The 19,315-nt window shown below is 42.4% G+C and overlaps 1 protein-coding gene across 1 annotated transcript; it reads right to left on the bottom strand.

The window, feature by feature from the left end:
• Window positions 1-13,619: 13,619 nt before the first annotated feature.
• Window positions 13,620-15,305, bottom strand: LOC148351301 (zinc finger BED domain-containing protein 4-like). The gene is made up of 2 exons (XM_088354930.1): window positions 14,474-15,305; window positions 13,620-14,268 (listed from the first exon to the last, which is right to left on the bottom strand). The coding sequence occupies exons 1-2, from the start codon at window positions 15,303-15,305 to the stop codon at window positions 13,877-13,879; spliced, it is 1,224 nt and encodes a 407-aa protein (XP_088211056.1). The 3' UTR covers window positions 13,620-13,876.
• Between the last annotated feature and the right edge of the window lie 4,010 nt (window positions 15,306-19,315).

Raw genomic sequence — 19,315 nt, forward strand, 5'->3', positions numbered from 1 at the left:
CACATGTGAAAAAAACTACTAGAACCGCTTTCTTCCATCTCCGTAACATTGCTAAAATTCGTCCTATACTTTCTCAGTCGGATGCGGAAATCATAAGTCACGCGTTTGTTACCTCCCGTCTCGATTACTGTAATGCACTACTTTCCGGTCTTCCGATGACCAGACTCAAGAGTCTTCAGCTGGTACAAAATGCTGCAGCGAGGCTTTTAACAAGGACAAAAAAGTAAGATCACATCACCCCAATTTTGGCTAACCTGCATTGGCTCCCTGTTAGCCTAAGATGCGATTTTAAGGTTCTCCTATTACTATACAAAATCATACATGGACTTTCCCCCTCATATCTTTCAGATCTGATCTCCCCCTATATCCCGGCCCGAAGCCTTCGTTCCGAGCGCGCCGGTCTCCTGGTGATCCCAAGAGCCAAGAAGTGTTCCGCTGGTTCGAGAGCATTCTCCATCCGGGAACCGGTGTTGTGGAATGCTCTTCCCCCTGAGATCCGATCTGCAACCTCAGTGGAAATGTTTAAATCTAAGCTTAAAACTCACTTCTACTCTATAGCATACGAATAACCTAAACTTCTTATATGTAATAACTTGTGAAGCCCTTTGAGACTATTTGTGATTAAGGGCTATACAAATAAAAATGACTTGACTTGACTTGACATGCGCTTGTAGAGAGCAGAGATGGGAGTCGTAGGCGGAGTGTCAAACAAAGGTGCCAACGAAAGCTGCTTTATTGACATTTAAACTTGCAATAACAAAACAAACACAAGAGTGGCTCGAGCCGGCCGAATTAAGAGTCCCCCTAGGAACTCGCTAACTGAACAATGGTTCCATGGGTGAATTATGTAAAACCCAATACCCAAGCCCCCCGAGAATTCACCCATAGTCAAAGTCTCTGTGCCTGGTTAGGATGCTGGCCGGCCACTGCGGGTACAAGGAGCTGGAACAGCGGGGGGGTGAGAGCTTGTGGACTCAGTTGGAGAGCCCACAGGTGCTGGGGGCGGAGGGTCGGAGTGGGTACCCGCGGGGCCGGGTGGTCGTGCCGCAGGAGGACGGCCGCGCCGTGAGGCTTGGGCCAGTTCCAATGGCTTGGACATATCCATGTGGGCAGGCTTAACCCTGTCCACGGAGACAGTCTCTGGCCTACCACCAATGTCCACGACCATGGTCTTGTCACCATGCTGCAGGATCTTAAACGGTCCATCATAAGGAGGGCGCAATGGTCCGTGGTGGGCATCGAGGCAAATGAAAACAAAACCAGCCAAGCGCAGGTTGGAGGGAACCCGTGAAACTGGCCTGCCGTGTCGCGATGTGGGGATAGGCACAAACGCTCCCGCAGTGCCCTGCAAGATGGACTTCTCCCTGGATGCGGCCCAGGGTGTCGTTGGGTCTGGGATGAAATCACCTGGCACCCACAGCACTTGACCGTAAACCAACTCAGCTGAAGAGCACTGAAGGTCCTCTTTGGGAGCGGTCCTCAGTCCCAGCATGACCCAGGGTAGCTTATCGACCCAGTCCCCATCGGTTAGGCCGGCGCGCAGGGCCGCTTTCATCGAGCGGTGGAACCGCTCGCACAACCCATTAGCCTGGGGGTGGTAGGCAGTGTTGCGGTGAAGTTTGACTCCCAGGCCCTCGGCAACCGTGTTCCACACCTCGGAGGTGAACTATGTGCCCCTGTCAGATGAGAGGTCTGCAGGGGGTCCAAAACAGTCGACCCATGTGCCGATGAACGCCCGGGCCACATCGACAGCTGAGGTGGAAGTCAGCGGAACTGCTTCAGGCCAACAGGTCGTCCTGTCCACCATCGTCAGGAGGTAAGTGAAACCGTGTGAAGGGGGCAGTGGGCTCACCAGGTCAATGTTAACGTGGTCAAACTTCCGTTCGGGGATGGCGAATGGTTCCAATGGGGCCTTGATGTGACGGTGCATTTTGGCGCGTTGACATGCCACGCATGAGTCGACCCAGTCCCGGACGTCCTTTCTCATCCCTTTCCACACAAACTTCTGGGCCACTAGCTTAATGGATGCTTTCCTGCCAGGATGAGACAGGCCGTGTATTGCCTCAAAAAGCCCCACGCCAGCCAGCAAGGACAAGCGGCCTAGGCCAACCCATGGAGAGGTCACAACACAGCTTGGCCCCTGAGTCTCCGACCGCAACCTCCTCCAGCCACAAACCAGTGTCTGAGCTCTTGAGCGTTTGGACGCCGTTATCAGAAGCCTGGTCCACACTCATACTGGAATAATCAAGCCCCAATTGATGGTTGCTCTGGACAGGCAATCCGCAACCACGTTGGACTTCCCAGCAATGTGCCTGATGTCAGTCGTGTATTCCGATATGAATGACAGCTGGCGCTGCTGGCGGGGGGAACACGTTTTGGACGTCTTGGACATGGAGAACGTAAGAGGCTTATGATCAACAAAGACGATGAACTCACGGCCCTCCAAGATGAAACGGAAGTGGCGAATCGCCAACCAGATGGCAAGTAGTTCTCTGTCGAATGCACTGTATTTACGTTCTCTGGGGACCATCTGGCGACTAAAAAAGGCGAGTGGCTGCACACCATTGTCAACCCACTGCTCGAACACGGCACCCACTGCAAGGTCTGATGCGTCTGTAGTGAGTGGGACTGGGGATACGGGGGCTGGGTGAGCCAGCATGGCTGCCTGGCACGGCGCAGTTTTTGTGTCCTCGAATGCCTTGGTCCTCTCAGCGGTCCATTCAACAGCTTGATTGGGTGACCTACCCTTGAGGGCCTCGTAGAGTGGGCACATGACATCAGCGGCTCGGCGAATAAACCTATGGTAGAATGTCACCATGCCAGGAAACTCCCTGAGGCCCCCGTGCTGTTGGCGGCTGAGGAAAGGTGGAGACGGTAGGGGGGAAGCCCCATCCTTGGTGATGAGATGCCCAAGGAAGTAGATGGAGGGTACGCCAAAAACACATTTCGCGGGATTTATAATCAGGCCATGCTGACTGAGCTTGGTGAAGAGGTCCCTGAGGTGCTCCAAGTGTTCCCTTTTCTGAGGAGCTGGCAACAAGGACGTCGTCCAGGTAGACGAACACAAAAGGCATGTCCCTGAGCACTGAATCCATCAGCCAGTGGAAGGACTGAGCGGCATTTTGAGAAATTTGAACAACCCAAATGGAGTTATCACGGCCGTCTTCGGTATATATGAGGGATGCACTGGCAGTTGGTGGTATCCCCGCACTAGGTCCACCTTGAAAAAGAGAAGTTTACCCGCCAGGTGTGCAGAGAAGTCTTGAACGTGCGGGACTGGGTAACGGTTGGGCGTGGTAGCCTCGTTAAGGCGGCAATAGTCCCCGCATGGGCGCCAGCCACCGCCTGGTTTCGGGACCATGTGTAGTGGTGAGGCCCAGGGGCTGTCTGATCGGCGAATGATGCCGAGACGTTCCATGTTGGCAAATTCGGATTTAGCAGCTGCCAGTCTGTCTGGATTGAGTCGTCGGGCCCTGGCATGAACCGGGGGCCCCTTGGTTTCAATGTGGTGCTCAACCCCATGTCTGGTCATGGAGGCTGAGAAGGTGGGCTTCGCCAGACTGGGGAACTCGGCGAGGAGCCGGTGGTAAATATCACCATCCAAGAGAGAGCTGGACAGACCCTCAAAAATCCCTTCGTAGCGGACACATGCAAGAGAGGAGAAATTCAATGCGTCAACGAGGCGGCCATTTTTCACATCGACGAGTAGTCCATTGGCACACAGAAAATCTGCACCAAGAAGAGGAAAAGCAATATCCGCAGTGACAAAGTCCCATGTAAACTGCTGACCCCCAAAACACACGTCCACTGTCCGTGTCCCGTATGTGCGGATGGGGGTGTCATTGGCAGAAGTTAATGGAGGTCCATGTGCCCCCCCCCACACACACATTGTCCACAGTGGCAGGGAGGACGCTCCTCTGGGCGCCGGTGTCACACAAGAACTTGGAGATGGCGTCCCGGATGAACAGTAGCCGGTTTCTTGCGCCTGCACTCACGGCCGCTACAGAGTGCAGGCCTTGAAGTTTCCCGTCGCGTTGGAGGTGCAAGGGGGACGGCACTTCTTGGCCTTGGGCCCAAAACGTACATGGTAGTACCACAGACCTGACACATTCTGATCGTCAGTGGCCGCGCGTGCCTTGCTGTCTGGGGGCGTCGCACTTGATGGTGTGTAGGTGCGTGTAGGGGCCAGCACCTCATGTGTGTAACTATGTGTGGCCAGGAAAAACCGATCCGCTTCCTCTGCCAGTGCACGCGGATCTGTAATGGTTGTATTCGCAAGCGCCGTCTGGACATGCGGCGGCATGTGACGCAGAAAAAGTTCAGTGAAAAGAAAATTTGGTTCTTCGGTGCCAAGCAAGTTTAACATAATTTCCATGTGATCCGATGGCTTACTGTCTCCTAAGCCCTGAATAGCAAGGAGGCGTCGAGCACGCTCAGAATGCGACAGTTCAAAGATTCTGAGGAGGTATGCCTTCAGTCCCTTATATTTATCCAGTTCAGGAGGGGATGTGATGAAGCTCACCGCTCTGGCTGCAGTTGAGCTCCCCAGAGCAGACACCACGTGGTAATAGCGAGAGTCATCATCAGTGATTCCGTGCAGGGCGAATTGAGCCTCTGCTTGTGCGAACCATGTTAACGCCGATGACTCCCAGAATTCAGGGAGCTTGAGAACGGGCGCGTATGCCATGTCGGTATGCTCAGTATTATGCACGGCCTCGGAAACTTCCACAAGACTAATGTCGGGGTCCCCAATGTAGCGAGCAGAGATGGGAGTCGTAGGCGGAGTGTCAAACAAAGGTGCCAACGAAAGCTGCTTTAATGACATTTAAACTTGCAATAACAAAACAAACATGAGAGTGGCTCGAGCCGGCCTAATTAAGAGTCCCCCTAGGAACTCGCTAACTGAACAATGGTTCCAATCGGTGAATTACGTAAAACCCATTACACGCTCACTTTTTCTTTGAGACACTTGGAGTGCGTGGTGCCGCTGGCGCCTGCGGTGCGTTCAGGGGCACTGTGTAAATACGAACATATTTCTGTTAGTTTGTAAATATTACTGTATTTCCCCTATACGATCGTTATGTTGTTGCAATGTTACATTTCATTTTATTAATTGCTGTAAATGCAGTTAATTTGACTGCACGTGTTGTTATTAACGAGAGGAAAGTCATCCAACCCTGCATGTTTGTCACATTGTGCTTCCAGTATTGCAATTGTGAAATGAAAACGAAAATCTGCATTCCACCTGGTATTATTCATCTGTCCATGAAACCCCAACAGCGCAGTGGTGCTGCAGTAGTCATAGTTGGAGGCACACCCCGTCACATATATATTGTGATTTTATTGTATTTTCAAAATGGACGTTTATCCCCGAAATCGCTTATCGTGACGTAATATAGGAAGAGTGCACAAGAAATTTAAATTTAAAATGATAGAAAACATAGTTCTCAATGATTTACTTGAATGCGCAACATTAGAGATTTTAAATAAAAAAAGGAGAAATATTATAGTCAGTTGTATACAGATCACCGAGCTCAAGTTAAGAAACTTTCACAAATTGGGCTGAAAAAACATATTCAGCAATAAACAACAAATCACTATTCATTCATGGAGATTTCAACATTTACCTGATGAATCCAAATAATCATAAAACCACTGATGACTATATTAACAGAATGTGCCGTATGAGTTTATACCCAACTATATTAAGACCTAGTAGAATTACTTCACACAGTGCAACTCAATAATATCTTTACAAACAATATCGAAGTTGCAAACGTAAGTGGATTGTTGGTTTGTGATATTTCTGACCACCTGCCAGTCTTTACTGTGTATGATGCTAAGGTAACTAGTCAAAAACTAACTATAAAAAATATTTACAAACAAAAAAGAAATGATGAGACAATTAGGTCACTTTATGAGGACTTAAATCAAACTGGAATACTATATATGGTACAGATGATGTGGATAGTGCCTTTGATATATTATCTAGAAATATTCAATACAGCATATAATAAAAATTGTCCAATGAGAAAATGTAATTTTAGCAATAAATCTGTAAAGCACCCGTGGATGACTAAGGGTTTATACAATGCTTGTAAGAAGAAAAAAACTTTATAGAAAATTCAATTAAACTAAAAACCAAGGAAGCCAAATCCCAATATAAAACGTATAAAATAAATTGCCGGGTATATCAAGAGCTAGTAAGAAATTATATCAAATTAATTTATTACATAAAAACAAAAACAATATTACAAGCATTTGGGGAATATTAAATAATATAAAAAAATGTCATAAATACCGGTAATGCATATCCAAACTGTTTCATTGACAAGAACAGTGAAAATTATAATTCAAATCAAATTGTGGAGAATTTTAATACTGTAGTTTTTTTTTGAAAATGTTGGAACAGAACTACCTGCAAATAATCTCAAGTGCAGTATCAAACAATTCAAGTCACTGATTAAAATTGTCACAATCACCCGGATCGGGAACACCTGTGTTCAGGATTTGGCGCCAACAGCCAGGACAGCTGATTGGTGCACCCAGTACATTTAAATCCCCAGCTTCCAGTAACACTTTGTCTGATTGTACTCACGCTACCTGTTGCCTTCAGCTCAGTAAGCCCGTACCTCTGACTCTTTGCCTGCTCCCTGTTTTCTTCTGATTGATCTCTGTTGCCGACCCGTTTCTGTAATCTGCCCTGCCCGTCTGACTCCTGAACTATTTTCCGAATACTACGACGCCCCTCCAGCCCCGGCCATCAACACTAGGATTACGCCTGTCCGCGACCATTTCCGCCAAGCCTTCACCCGCCTGTCAAGTTCCATCAATCCGCCAACCAACGGATCGAAGAATCCCACCTTGTCATTTTCTTCCTTTCAATAAAACCAAGAAACGAGCGCAAGTGATCTCAGTCTTCCTTTCGTCCTGTCTGACAAAAATAACTCCAAGACAATATTTTTTGTGTGGCGTAACAGAATTAGTAAGAGTTATAATTAGTAAACAATTGTAAAAATAAAACATCTACGACTCTTTTGATATAGATATGGTATTAGTTAAGCAAACTACAGATAGCATTGTGAAACCGTTACCCAACATCTGTAATTTATCATTTCTAACAGGGAAATTTCCAAATAAAATGAAAATAGAAAATGTGCTACCAATATACAAAAATGGAAACAAACACACCTTCACAAATTACAGACCGGTATCTCTGCTTCCTCAGTTCTCCAAAATATTAGAGAAACTTTATAGTAATAGACTAGAGAGAGTTATAGATAAGCATAAATTAATTAATGAGAGTCAATATGGTCAGCAACAATAGCAATTATATTATTATTGATGTGGTAGAAGAAATTACCAATAGCATAGAAAAGAAGAGATACACAGCTGGGATATTTATTGATATAGAAAAAAAAAACCATTTGATACTATTAATCATAAGTTACTATTCAATTTACTGGAACGATTTGGCATCAGGTGAGTGGCCTTGAGATGGATTGAAAGCTATTTGACTGGGAGGCAACAATATGTAAAAATGGGAAAGTTGAACTCTGGTTACTTGGACATTTGTTGTGGAGTACCACAGGGTTCCGTCCTGGGTCCAAAGCTTTTCAAGTCATATATTAACGATATATACAATGTTTCCAAACTATTAAAATTAGTCATATTTGCAGATGACACTAACATTTTCTTTTCCAATGATAATTATATTGATGTAGTAACAAATATTAATAGGGAATCAATTACTCGAAAACCATGGGTGGATATAAAAAAAATATCTTTGAATTTAAATAAAACTAAAGTGATATTCTTTGGTCATCGCAAGGCAAATCTAGACCTGGTGGTGAAAATGGATGGTGTTGCCATAGACATTGTATCAAAATTTAAATTACAATAAACAAGAAATTAAATTGGAAAACACATCAGACACATACAAATGAAGTTATCTAAAAGTATTTCAATTATTCATAAAGCCAAATTATTTTTAAATTATAATGCGCTGTACTTATTATATTGTTCTTTTGATTTGCCTTACTTAACTACTGTGCAGAAGTTTGGGGCAATAATTAGAAAAGTTCACTCCATCTCTCTTTAAGAATTATACACAAGGCAGGATACGTGATCATACCAATATACCATTTCTTCAGTCCAAAGTATTAAAACTGTCTGATCTAGTAGTAGTAGTACTGCCAAAGAACATACAAAAATTATTTACGCAAAAAGAAGGAAGCTACAACTTAAGGGGATATAGTAACCTTAAAATCCAACCGGTGAGAACTTCCAGGAAAACTATGTGTGTCTCTGTTTGTGGAGTTAAACTTTGGAATTACAGAAAAATTACAGAAAGGGGGAGAAGCAGGTGTCTGAATGATACACCAGGGGGTAGATGTAAGCAAATCAACATTGTTATTATTATTATTATTATTATTATTATATTAATTTAATGGTAATAATAATAAATATTATTATTATTGTCAATAATTGTTATTATTGTCATTATTGGTGACTGAACAATACTAATTGATTGCTTGCATTATAGCGTTAATAAAGGGGTAAAACTAAATTAATCTTGCGTCTCCACTTCCTGACACTAAAGACTTACTATTAATGCATGTATCGGTCTTGTTTTTCAACTGGCCAATGTGTTGTTTGTCAAGAGATAGTTTTAAAAGTGGCTGCGCTCCTCAGGCTACAGTAAATTCGCTTGATGTGGGAAGGTTTTCGGAATCTTTTGTGGCAGCAGCAGAAGCGCATAATTGTGGGATATGTAGTTTAATATATAATATATATATATATATATATATATATATATATATATATATGTATATTACCGTATTTTCCGCACTATAAGGCGCACCGAAAAGCCTTTATTTTTTTTAAAAGCTGACCATGCGCCTTATAATACAGTGCGCCTTATATATGGATCAATATTAAGTCGCAATGTCTTGCAACTAAAGCCGACTAGATTTTCCTCCGAAGGCGAAGTAATTTGCAGTGTATGCTGGGATTTATATACCGGCGTTTCATTTCCTAACCAATGTGTTAATCATCATTTGAATCAGTCACTATTGGCTAAAGTTATTCGGAGGTAAAGGGGGCAGATGCTTTTTATCATTTACAGGCTCGCATAGGCTAAAGGGGCGAAACAAAGCCTGCAATTGGCCGAAAAAGATGAATGTGATTCACAGTTTGGTTGCACTACGGCATAGAGAAAACATTTTTTACTATTCTGTATTTGTAAATATTTTACTCTCCTGGATTTACTACACTCACGGTTGTAAGAAGACCATGGTTACGTATCATTAATGAATGTGAAGGCTGCAAGAGAACTTAAGTGAGCTATGCGGCTTTATATTTTACCGGTATCTTGTTTTAGAACGATCTTGATGTTTCTGTGATGAGTCTATTTTTAAACTAAATTCGATTCAAAGTGTTTATTGTCATATGCACAGTAAAGAACCCCGTTTCCCTGCACAATAAAATTCTTACTTTGCTGTCCACACAGTGGCCAGCAAAAAATAAAATGGAAACTAAAAAAGGTTTGTTTGGTGACATTGTACAGACACTGTTTCCGTACATGTCTGAGACACGTATTTGCTTATTGGCAAGCTTTCGGAATGTTAAGGGGGTAATAAGTTTGACTGAACTATCTGACTGTTTTGTCGACGTTCCCATTGTAGCGCCTTATAATCCGGTGTGCCTTATGTATGGAAAATACAGGACCAAAAACTATTTTTTGGGGGTGCGCCCTATAACATATATATGTATAATATATGTATATATATATGTAACCCCGGTGTACCTGTCCCACCAAAGATCCACATTCACGCTGGACTGGATGATGAGGTTTTTATTACAGTTTCTGCAGATGAAATGAGTCACATTAGCTTCTCTGCTGGCTTTGATCTCGTTGGCAGCTCGCTCTGTAGACTGGCCAAAGCATATCAAAGAGCTTTCTTTTCAAATTAGTTCAAATATATTTTAGAATATCACAATACATTTTTACATCCATTTTAACAACATCAAAGCGGTGCTGCCATGAGCGGCTGCCTTTCCAGCAGCTCCCCTGTTATCTCTCACTTTTTGTGATTTTTTTGTTTTATTGTTTGCTTCTATCTTGAAATGATCTGCATTTTATATAGCGCCTTTCAAGTCAATGACTTCCCAAAGCGCTTTACAATGTGCTCCACATTTCCCAATAGCGGCCTTGCAGCCATGTAAGACGCTAACCTGCTTATTGGGGGTATTAGGGGTTCAGTGTCTTACCCAAGGACACTTCGACATGTAACACGGACGAGCCGGGATTCGAACTGGGATCCCTTGATCCCAAGACGAGCGCTCTACCTCCTGAGCTACTGCCGCCCCACATCTTCTGTGTTTTTCTTCCCGTTTTGACAACTACACTATGGATTACTTCTATCCAATGGACATGGGTTTTAGCGCACAAAAATGCGTTAATTCAAGGAATCAACTCATTGCCCTGAAGAATTTTCGTGCCGGCGTGATGAAGGGGCCTATCGTGGAGGAAGAACCGGAGCTAGCTAAGCGGCTAGCGGCGTTATAAGTCTTCGGTACCATCCGCAATCATGCTAAATGCGAACTCACTACCAAATGAGATCAACGAGTGCTGGTAGAAAACATCGAAGCGCACAGGGAGCGCAGTTGCTGTGTTTTGCGGAAACGTGGCTTACGTTTTAGCATTCCGGACGCTAACGTGTAGCCACCTGGAGCTACCCGGAGCAATCCGGCTTCAGCGTCGCTATACAGAGACACGAAAGCCTACGGGAATCGGAAAGGAGACAGACTCGCTAACACGAGGTGGTGTATCCCTGGACACAAAGAAAAAGATTTCCATCTGCCGCAGGGATGTCGAACTTTTGGACTGGCGTGTGACGTCATCCACTCCGCTACAAGCACCCCTAGGGCATCATGTTAATCTGTTAATAAACAACAGTGTAGACGGCTGGAAGTGTGAATTTCCCTACGGGGATGAATAAAGTATCTATCTATCTATCTATCTATCTATCTATCTAACAAGACACTTTTAACAAGAGATCGTATAGTGTTTTTTTTTAACGTTTACAATGAATTCAACATATTTTTATTTAGTCTGAATTTTAACCAACATCATTCTTTTTATATATATGAGAAAATAGAAATAAGAACAATAATGAGTATAAAAACGGGTACAATTTACCTGCAGATGAAGTGAGTCACAACATTAGCTTCTCTGCTGGCTTTGATCTCTTTGATCTCTATAAGGAGAATTAATATTTTAGCACAACAGAAACAAAACAAAAATAAATCCAAACAGCTTGACAACATCAATCACATTACTGTGCATGTTGAAAGATTTGTCAGCTGTGGTTAAAATGTTTAAAATTAACTTCTTTTGTAAAGCACCAAAATATGTGTCTTACCGGTGGCAGCTCGCTCTGTAGACTGCCAACAGAACCTCGCCTTCCGGTCACATGTCAAAAGCCAAAACAAACCCTACCCCATACCAGCAGGTGGCACTGTTGGACTTATCATTGCAGTACACTTACCAAAAACTATACACATATTTCAGCAGGAATTTCAATAAAACAAAAGTTATTATTACACCCGTTACATATATTTATATATATATATATATATATATATATATATATATATATATATATATATATATATATATATATATGTATACATAGTAGGGCTGGGAAAAATGTCGCGCCAACAATTTGTGTTATAATTTTTAATTTAACGCTTGTAAATATATTAACATGAAGAATACAATTCCAGGGCATCACGGCGACGCAGTGGTTAGTGCGTGTGTGGCATCGTTCTGAGGTCATGAGATCTAACCTTACTGTGTGGAGTTTGCATGTTCTCCCCGTGCTTGTGTGGGTTTCCTCCGGCCACTCCAGTTTCCTCCCACATTCCAAAAACATGCCTTTCAGGTTAGTTGGCCAGTCCAAATTTTCCCTAGGTGTGAGTGAGCGAGTGAGTTGTCTGTCTCTGTGTGCCCTGGGATTGGCTGACTACCAGTTCAGAGTGTCCCCTGCCCACTGCCCGAAGATAGGTGGGATAGGCTCCAGCACACCCGCGACCCTACTGAGGATAAGCGGTGCAGATAATGGATGGTTTAAAATTCCGCCCGGGGTAGGGTGGTCCTTATTTTTCGACTTTTAAAATTTCATGCTCTGACCCCTTGAATATGTTCCAATATATACAAAACGTAATTAGGCAAAGTTTCATCAAAATCAAAGGATATTTAGAGGTCGCTCAAGGCCTCTGAAATTTTGGTATGAAAAATAAGGATTTTTCGCACATTATATCAGACCTAGTGTACAAAGTTACTTGTAACTTTTCTTGTGTTACAATTATAAGCAATGGACTGAAATTGGATGTTCTAAAACGCCGTACACATAGGGTTAAGATTTCCGTTTTTTCTCGCAAATTGCCAAAATTTTACCATTTTGGGAAATTTCAAAGTCGTTGAGCTACCTCTAAATATTATCCAAATTGTTCAAAATTGCACACAGTGTGTTTTTATCGATATAAGAACATATGCGGGGGGTCAGAGCCCAATATTTCAAAAAAAAAAATTTCGACCCCCATTAAGGACCACCCTAGCCCGGGGGCATGCCCCCGGGTGTCAAACCGCGCTGCTCCAACAAACGAAGAAGAGTCACTTCCCTTACCTGAAGCTAATATGATGGAAAAAAGGAAAGAAACAGTTTCGCTTTAAAACTTTTCCCGATGGGAATATGGACATGGCGTCTTCCATGTATATCACTTGAAAGATAAGCACCCCGGAGCGGTGGTACAGTCACACCTCGGCAAACAACCTTGGATCAGTTTGGTGCAAGACATGGGTTTTAGGGTTAGGGTTAGAAGATTTGTCTTTGACACCACAAGCTTTATGTACTTTTCCTTTAATTGGTATGAATTTTTTGTTAAAATATTTACAACAGCAAATTTACCATTTAAATGTGTTGACATAAAGTAATTCATTACAGTCTGTATGCACGTTTATTGTACTTGGTAAAGGCCTATACCATTTGGCAGACATGGGACCAAGTCACACATGTGCAAGTCTCAAGTAAGTCCCAAGTATTTTTTTCTTGGGCAAGTCAAGTCAAGTCAAGTCACAGGCTGTGTCAAGTCAAGTCAAGTCAAGTCCTGTAATAGGTCAAGTCAAGTCCAAGTCAAGTCACCTTTGGCGTACTGTTGTAATTTTAGCTTCAGAATCTGATCTTAATAAAGTGAAAGGCAATATATAAGAAATCAAGTAATCATCCTTGGCTAATGTGCCTAACCTGTAATAAAATATTTGTATCCTAAATACTCATGTTCAGTAAAATACATCATAGACTCAAACAAACAGTGATATCGTCAGTATTTGGTATTTATTGACAGAAAAAGTGATCTGTAGATCGAAACCCAAACTTTTACTTTTTTTTTACTTTTACAAAGTAACAATAACAGCTAAAACAAATACTAACTTACAGAGGATTAAACTGTCACATTTCTCTTGCTCTTTTCTTTGCAGATTTCTCTCTCACACGCTTTCTGTCACTCACTCAAACAGTATATCCATAACTCAATCCCTTTTTATGAGGAAACAAATAACAGCTAAAACAAATAGCTTATTATTATTAAACTTTGTTACATTTCTCCTCTCTCTCTCACTCACACACTCACACACACTCACACACTCTCACTCACTCACTCACTCACTCACTCACTCACTCACTCACTCACTCACTCACTCACTCACTCACTCACTCACTCACTCACTCACTCACTCACTCACTCACTCACTCACAATGACACAAATTAACTCACTCACTCAGTCACTGTATATCCATCAGTCATTCCCTTTTTACAAGGTATTGCATTTGCAAAATAGAAGATTAGACAGGGTCTTATCTGCAAGCCGAGCTCGATGGGGTCTCATAATGATTCCACCATGGCTGAAGACTCTTTCCACTGGGGAACTTGAGGCTGGCACTGACAAAGCTTTCATTGCAACAGGAAAAAGGGCAGGGAGGACAGCCCTGTTTGCGTCCCAGAAGGACAGACAAGGCTGCCCACAACAAAGAGAAAAATAGTTATTTAGTTGTGTCTCTGGGTTGGTGGTTGGGTCCTGCTTGCGGCGTTTTTTGTAGCCTGAGAATAGGCCAGTGCTGTCTTCTTGCTGGCTTTCGCTTTCCTCCTCTAGGAATTCAGGACTCTGGGATGTTGTGTGAGGTTGCACCTCACGTAGAATCAGATCTAATTAAAACAAAGAAAAAAAAGGGCAAGCGTAAGATCTCATGAGCATTATTCAAAATTGAACATCCACAGTTTGATACGCTTGCAAAATCATCTCTAAAATGGATTATAATACTCATATAACTGTTTTGAATTACATTTCCATAATTTGATAATGGTGACACGCCTAAGTGTACATCACGTTAAAAAAAAAAAATCCACTGACCTTTTACCATGTCAACAATGTTATTCTTGACATCATCGGTGACAAGCACATCATGCTGAAGCCACATCATGGAGAAAGCCGGGTCCAGGACAGCTGACCTGATGTAGACTGGGTCTGCAAATGGCAGCTCTTCCCCTGATGCAGCTGACAACATCTTCACATTAACGAAGATTCCCCGGAACCGTTTCTTCAAAGAGAATTGCAGGCTATGGATCATGCTTCCCAGGAAGCGCACTTGCGGCTTGAGTCTTTCCAAGTGGTGGTTAAGAGACAATACACAGGGGAGGACAGAGCTAATCGTCACAATCTTCTCTCCCTGAGTAAGATCAGTGGCCTCTGCAAATGGCTGTAGCACATCACAAAGTTCCTTCATCAAGTTCCACTCCCTAATTGAGAAGACCAGCTCACTGTGTCCCGTGTTCTGAACAACACTGCACAAGTCCTGGTGACTGAATGAGAGCACTGCCTTGACTTGTCGGAAAGTTGAATTCCACCGTGTGTTTACAGCAGCGGGTATCCCTCGCTGATCAAACTTCTCCTCAAACGCATCTTTAAAGGTGCTGGATGTATGCAAGAGAGAGCTAAGCTTGGAGCATTTTGCAAAGGAACTGTTCATGATCCGTGCATCCTTGAGACCATCACCAACAGCTAACTGCAGAGTATGCGCAAAGCATTGCTGACGTTTAGGGCTTCCTCTGTTGATTGTGCGGTCCACAGTCTCCCAGTCACCTCTGGAGAGGTCTTCCCACAATTCTTCATCATCCAGATTGTCATCATCGGTTACTTCGTCATCTTGATCCTTCGGAAAACAGACTGAAAATGCTCGCTTCATATTCGCAGCATTATCACAGATTATGAAGTCGAGTTTTTTCCGAATGCCATAATCCTCACACAGGGAATCAAAGGCTTCAGCAATGCGCTCTCCTGTGTGAGATCCCTTGAATCTGCTGCATGCCAGCAGGTATGACTTCAGCATGACTCCTTCTGAGGTTGTTAAGACATGGCCAGTGACTCCCAAAAAGCCGCGCATCCTCCTATCTGACCAAATGTCTATGGTAACCGACACATGGTCTACACCAGCAAGAATCACTTTGATCTTTTCTTGCATGTCTGCAACAAGTGATTCTATTGTTGAAGTTATTGTTCTGCGGCAGATAGGCTGGTATTTGGAGTCGACCACAGACATGAAGTGCCTGAAATGTTTATTTTCCGTCATTGAAAGGGGCATGCTACATCCAATCACAAGATCTGTAACAATAGCATTGGTTATGGACTTCTGTTTGGGATGATTTGCTGAATATGCTTCCAGAGGACGAGACTGGATGAACTGTGATATTGCAGGCTGTGTAGTATCAGTGCAGGCGTTTCTTGTCCTTTCATACTCTGCATATCTGTGAAGCAGATGCAAAAACAAGAATGAGATGTCCTGTATGGTTGGGCAGACATGAAATCATGACATATGGTTAAAAAAACAGTTGTTTGAAACTTTCTGTATTTTTTTTTATCTATCTTCTGGATGATATTACTTAATATCAAATCAACTGTAACTGAAGCTTTTACCACATTTTTTTACTTTTTTATGCTCATAAAGCTGGTATATCTTAACCATGTGATAGTTAATAAATAAAACAATTTATTTAACATTTCCAACCATGAAATCAAAATTTTTAAAGAAAATAATGAGCTAATATTTATTTTTATACTAAAAAGTTACTAAAAAAAAACTACAAAAAAAACTTCCATAATTGTCGACTTAGTGGTCTTAATTATAAGATTGGATTAACATTATTGTCACTATTTGATTTGGAGACTACTGGCATAACTTTTGATCTAGCCTGCACGATTGAGGCGGTTTTAGCGTGATGACGTTGTAGTCTGATTGGTTGTAGCATAGTCCAGTAGTACACAGAGGCATTTGATCAACGCAGCCTCTCGGATGGTTGGCCAGACTAAACTCGTGTGATGAGTTTATCACACGTTTATCACAGTTTATTAATAGTCGCGATAGCCAGGCTTTATTGTTGCACTTTTATTGCACTTTATTGTTGTCAATGTCTACGCATAGGACAGTGTGGAACGTAATTTCGATTCCGTTTTATGTCAAGTACATTTGAAGGAACTGGCAAATAAAACTGACTTTGACTTGACTATGTACGATCAGCATGCCTGTGAAAAAGAGCGGATCCCCCTGCAGCTGCCGCCAACCCCACACTCTCCCCAATCGTGGAAGGTGCCCTTTTGCCAACACTTCCAAATTATATGCAGATTGAGACTATAACATTAAGGCAAAGACACATTTTTCAGGGATGTGATTTTTCCGCTAATTCGCGGAATTCCGCTTTCGCTCCAAAAATAAAATTTTAAAATTTCCGATTCTTTTAAATGGTAAAAAAAACGATTTCGTCTCGACAGCGTTCCATTTTAGTGTTTCCGTAACTGAAATGAAACGTACTTGCGATTGGTTGAAGTCTCCGTGTTGAACAATAAACGCGCTCCTTATAAAGGCGTAGGAGTATGCCATTGTTCATTTCTCACACGTTTTTGCCGAGTGTTTAAAGAAAGATGTCCGAGATCGAACGCAAAGATGCTCCGCGAGTTAAAGAAATTGCTAAGATCGTAAAAAAACAAGTTTCGATCGGACTGGTTAGAGAAGGAATTATCTACAAATGTTGGTGACCCCGACGTGATCCAATGTAGCGAGCAGAGACGGGAGTCGTAAGCGGAGTGTCAAACAAAGGTGCCAACGAAAGCTGCTTTAATGACATTTAAACTGGCGATAACAAAACAAACACGAGAGTGGCTAGAACCGGCCGAATTAAGAGTCCCCCTAGGAACTCGCTAACTAAACAATGGTTCCGTGGGTGAATTATGTACAACCCACTACAGTACTTTCATTTATAGATAACATCTTCTTCTATAACAAAGACATTTATGGTATGTTCTAATATGAGTTACTTTTCATTTGGTCATGATACAATTATTTGTTCATGAAATTTGAACTCTTCAACATGATTTATGTGTTAACTTAGTAATCACATGAGTTAGATATGATGATATTCTCAGTGATAGTTTTTAATAGCAAAGGCAGTCCAATGTTTTTTAATGTGACTGATTTTGAGTTGACTTAAACTGTAATTTTATATGGGATAGTTCAAAATACATTGAAAATGTATGCTGTTGTTTTGTCTATTTCTTTGTCATCTGAGTGCATTGAAAGTACTTAAAAACACGGAAAACCCATGACCTCCGGGGGGCTTCGCCCCACTTCTCCCCCCACCAGGGCACTGCCCTGGACCTAGCTGGGTGCCCGCGGCCCCCAGACCCCCGCCTAATTTTCAGATAATTTCACTTTGGTCAAATCACATCCCTGATTTTTGATCATGTACAGTGCACGTGTCCTTCTCAACTTCACCGCTTAGCCTACCCTATTTTCTCAATTAGACAGCCCGTTTATCCGTAGCTCCTAGCTCAATATGCCTGGCTTGTCTTTTGCGTTACCCGTTGTAGGATAGACGAGGCACTATGAGCACAAATGCATTCGTTTTACTCAAACATACTGCAATGTTTATAAAAGTAAATGAATGAAGCATCATTGACGCAGGTTACGATAACCTCTCGTCTCTGCATAAGAATGTCACAATGATAAACTGAAACCCCCCTGTGCAGCGGCTAAATCGCCCTGCCGCTCACTCTTAGCTAACAATCAAAGAGTAAGCAACTGGACTTTTTAGAGATTGAGCTGTAGATGTTCCTCATGGAAGTTCCTCAAGCTCAAATTAGAAGTCCAGTTGCCTACAACTAAACTGTATGGATAAAATGACCTGGGTGAATGACAATATTCACAGACATTAGCCAACATCCAACTCACCAGATATTAACACATTGACAAACAGATATTAACACTGACAAACACTTACTGGGCAGAATGGCTCTTCAAATGTCGGATGAAATTTGAGGTGGTGGTCTGGCTGTCCGAAATTTTCCCGTTGCAAAATTTGCACTGCGCTGTTCGCCGTTTACCTTCTTCACAGAAGTTTTTGAAGCCAAAAGTTACTACCCTCGGAGCAGACATGCTGACTTCAGGTGGTTGCCGTGGAGGTGTGTGGCGCATGGGCAGAGTGGGCGTGACATGAGAGCGTTTCTCAGCCCGCATCCCGTACTGTAATTGTCAACATTATTTAAATAATGAAATATATATATATATATGAACACGCAAGTCATTCAAGTCATCGTGGCTCAAGTCAAGTCAAGTCCCGAGTCTTAGATTGCCAAGTCCAAGTCAAGTCACAAGTCATAAAAACAGCGACTCGAGTCGACTCGAGTCCAAGTCACTAAGTCTCAAGTCCCCATGTCTGCCATTTGGCATAATAAATGTTATTTTACTTTTCTATGCATATTTTTTTTCATATTTACTGCCATTTGTAAAAATCTGGATTCAATAAATTAATCGGGATTAATCAAGATTATTTTTTTTTTCAAAAATGAAATTAATTGGTTAATTTATTTTAATCGATTCCCATCCCTAAAAAAAAAAAAATATATATATATATATATATATATATATATATATATATATATATATATATATATATATATATATATATATATTTATATATGTGTGTGTGTGTGTGTGTGTGTGTGTGTTTGTGTGTGTGTGGCAGCACGGCGGCGCAGTGGTTAGCGCATGTACGGCACAATTCATGTCTTGGGAACCTCCTGCGTGGGTTCAAATCCAGCTCCAGACTTCCTGTGCGGAGTTCATATGTTCTCCCCGTGCTTGCGTGGGTTTCCTCCGGGCACTCCGGTTTCCTCCCACATTCCAAAAAACATGCATTTCAGGTG

The sequence above is a fragment of the Urocampus carinirostris genome, chromosome 15 (genome assembly GCF_059441175.1).
Source record: "Urocampus carinirostris isolate Australia breed hairy pipefish chromosome 15, RoL_Ucar_1.0, whole genome shotgun sequence".
Classification (NCBI taxonomy): domain Eukaryota; kingdom Metazoa; phylum Chordata; class Actinopteri; order Syngnathiformes; family Syngnathidae; genus Urocampus; species Urocampus carinirostris.

Excerpts from the sequence above, each read along its gene's own strand:
- LOC148351301 (XM_088354930.1), bottom strand. The coding sequence starts at position 15,305 with ATGAAGCGAGCATTTTCAGTCTGTTTTCCGAAGGATCAAGATGACGAA. Across the intron at positions 14,269-14,473 it reads CATTGTTGACATGGTAAAAG|ATCTGATTCTACGTGAGGTG; the intron begins GTCAGTGGATTT and ends TGTTTTAATTAG.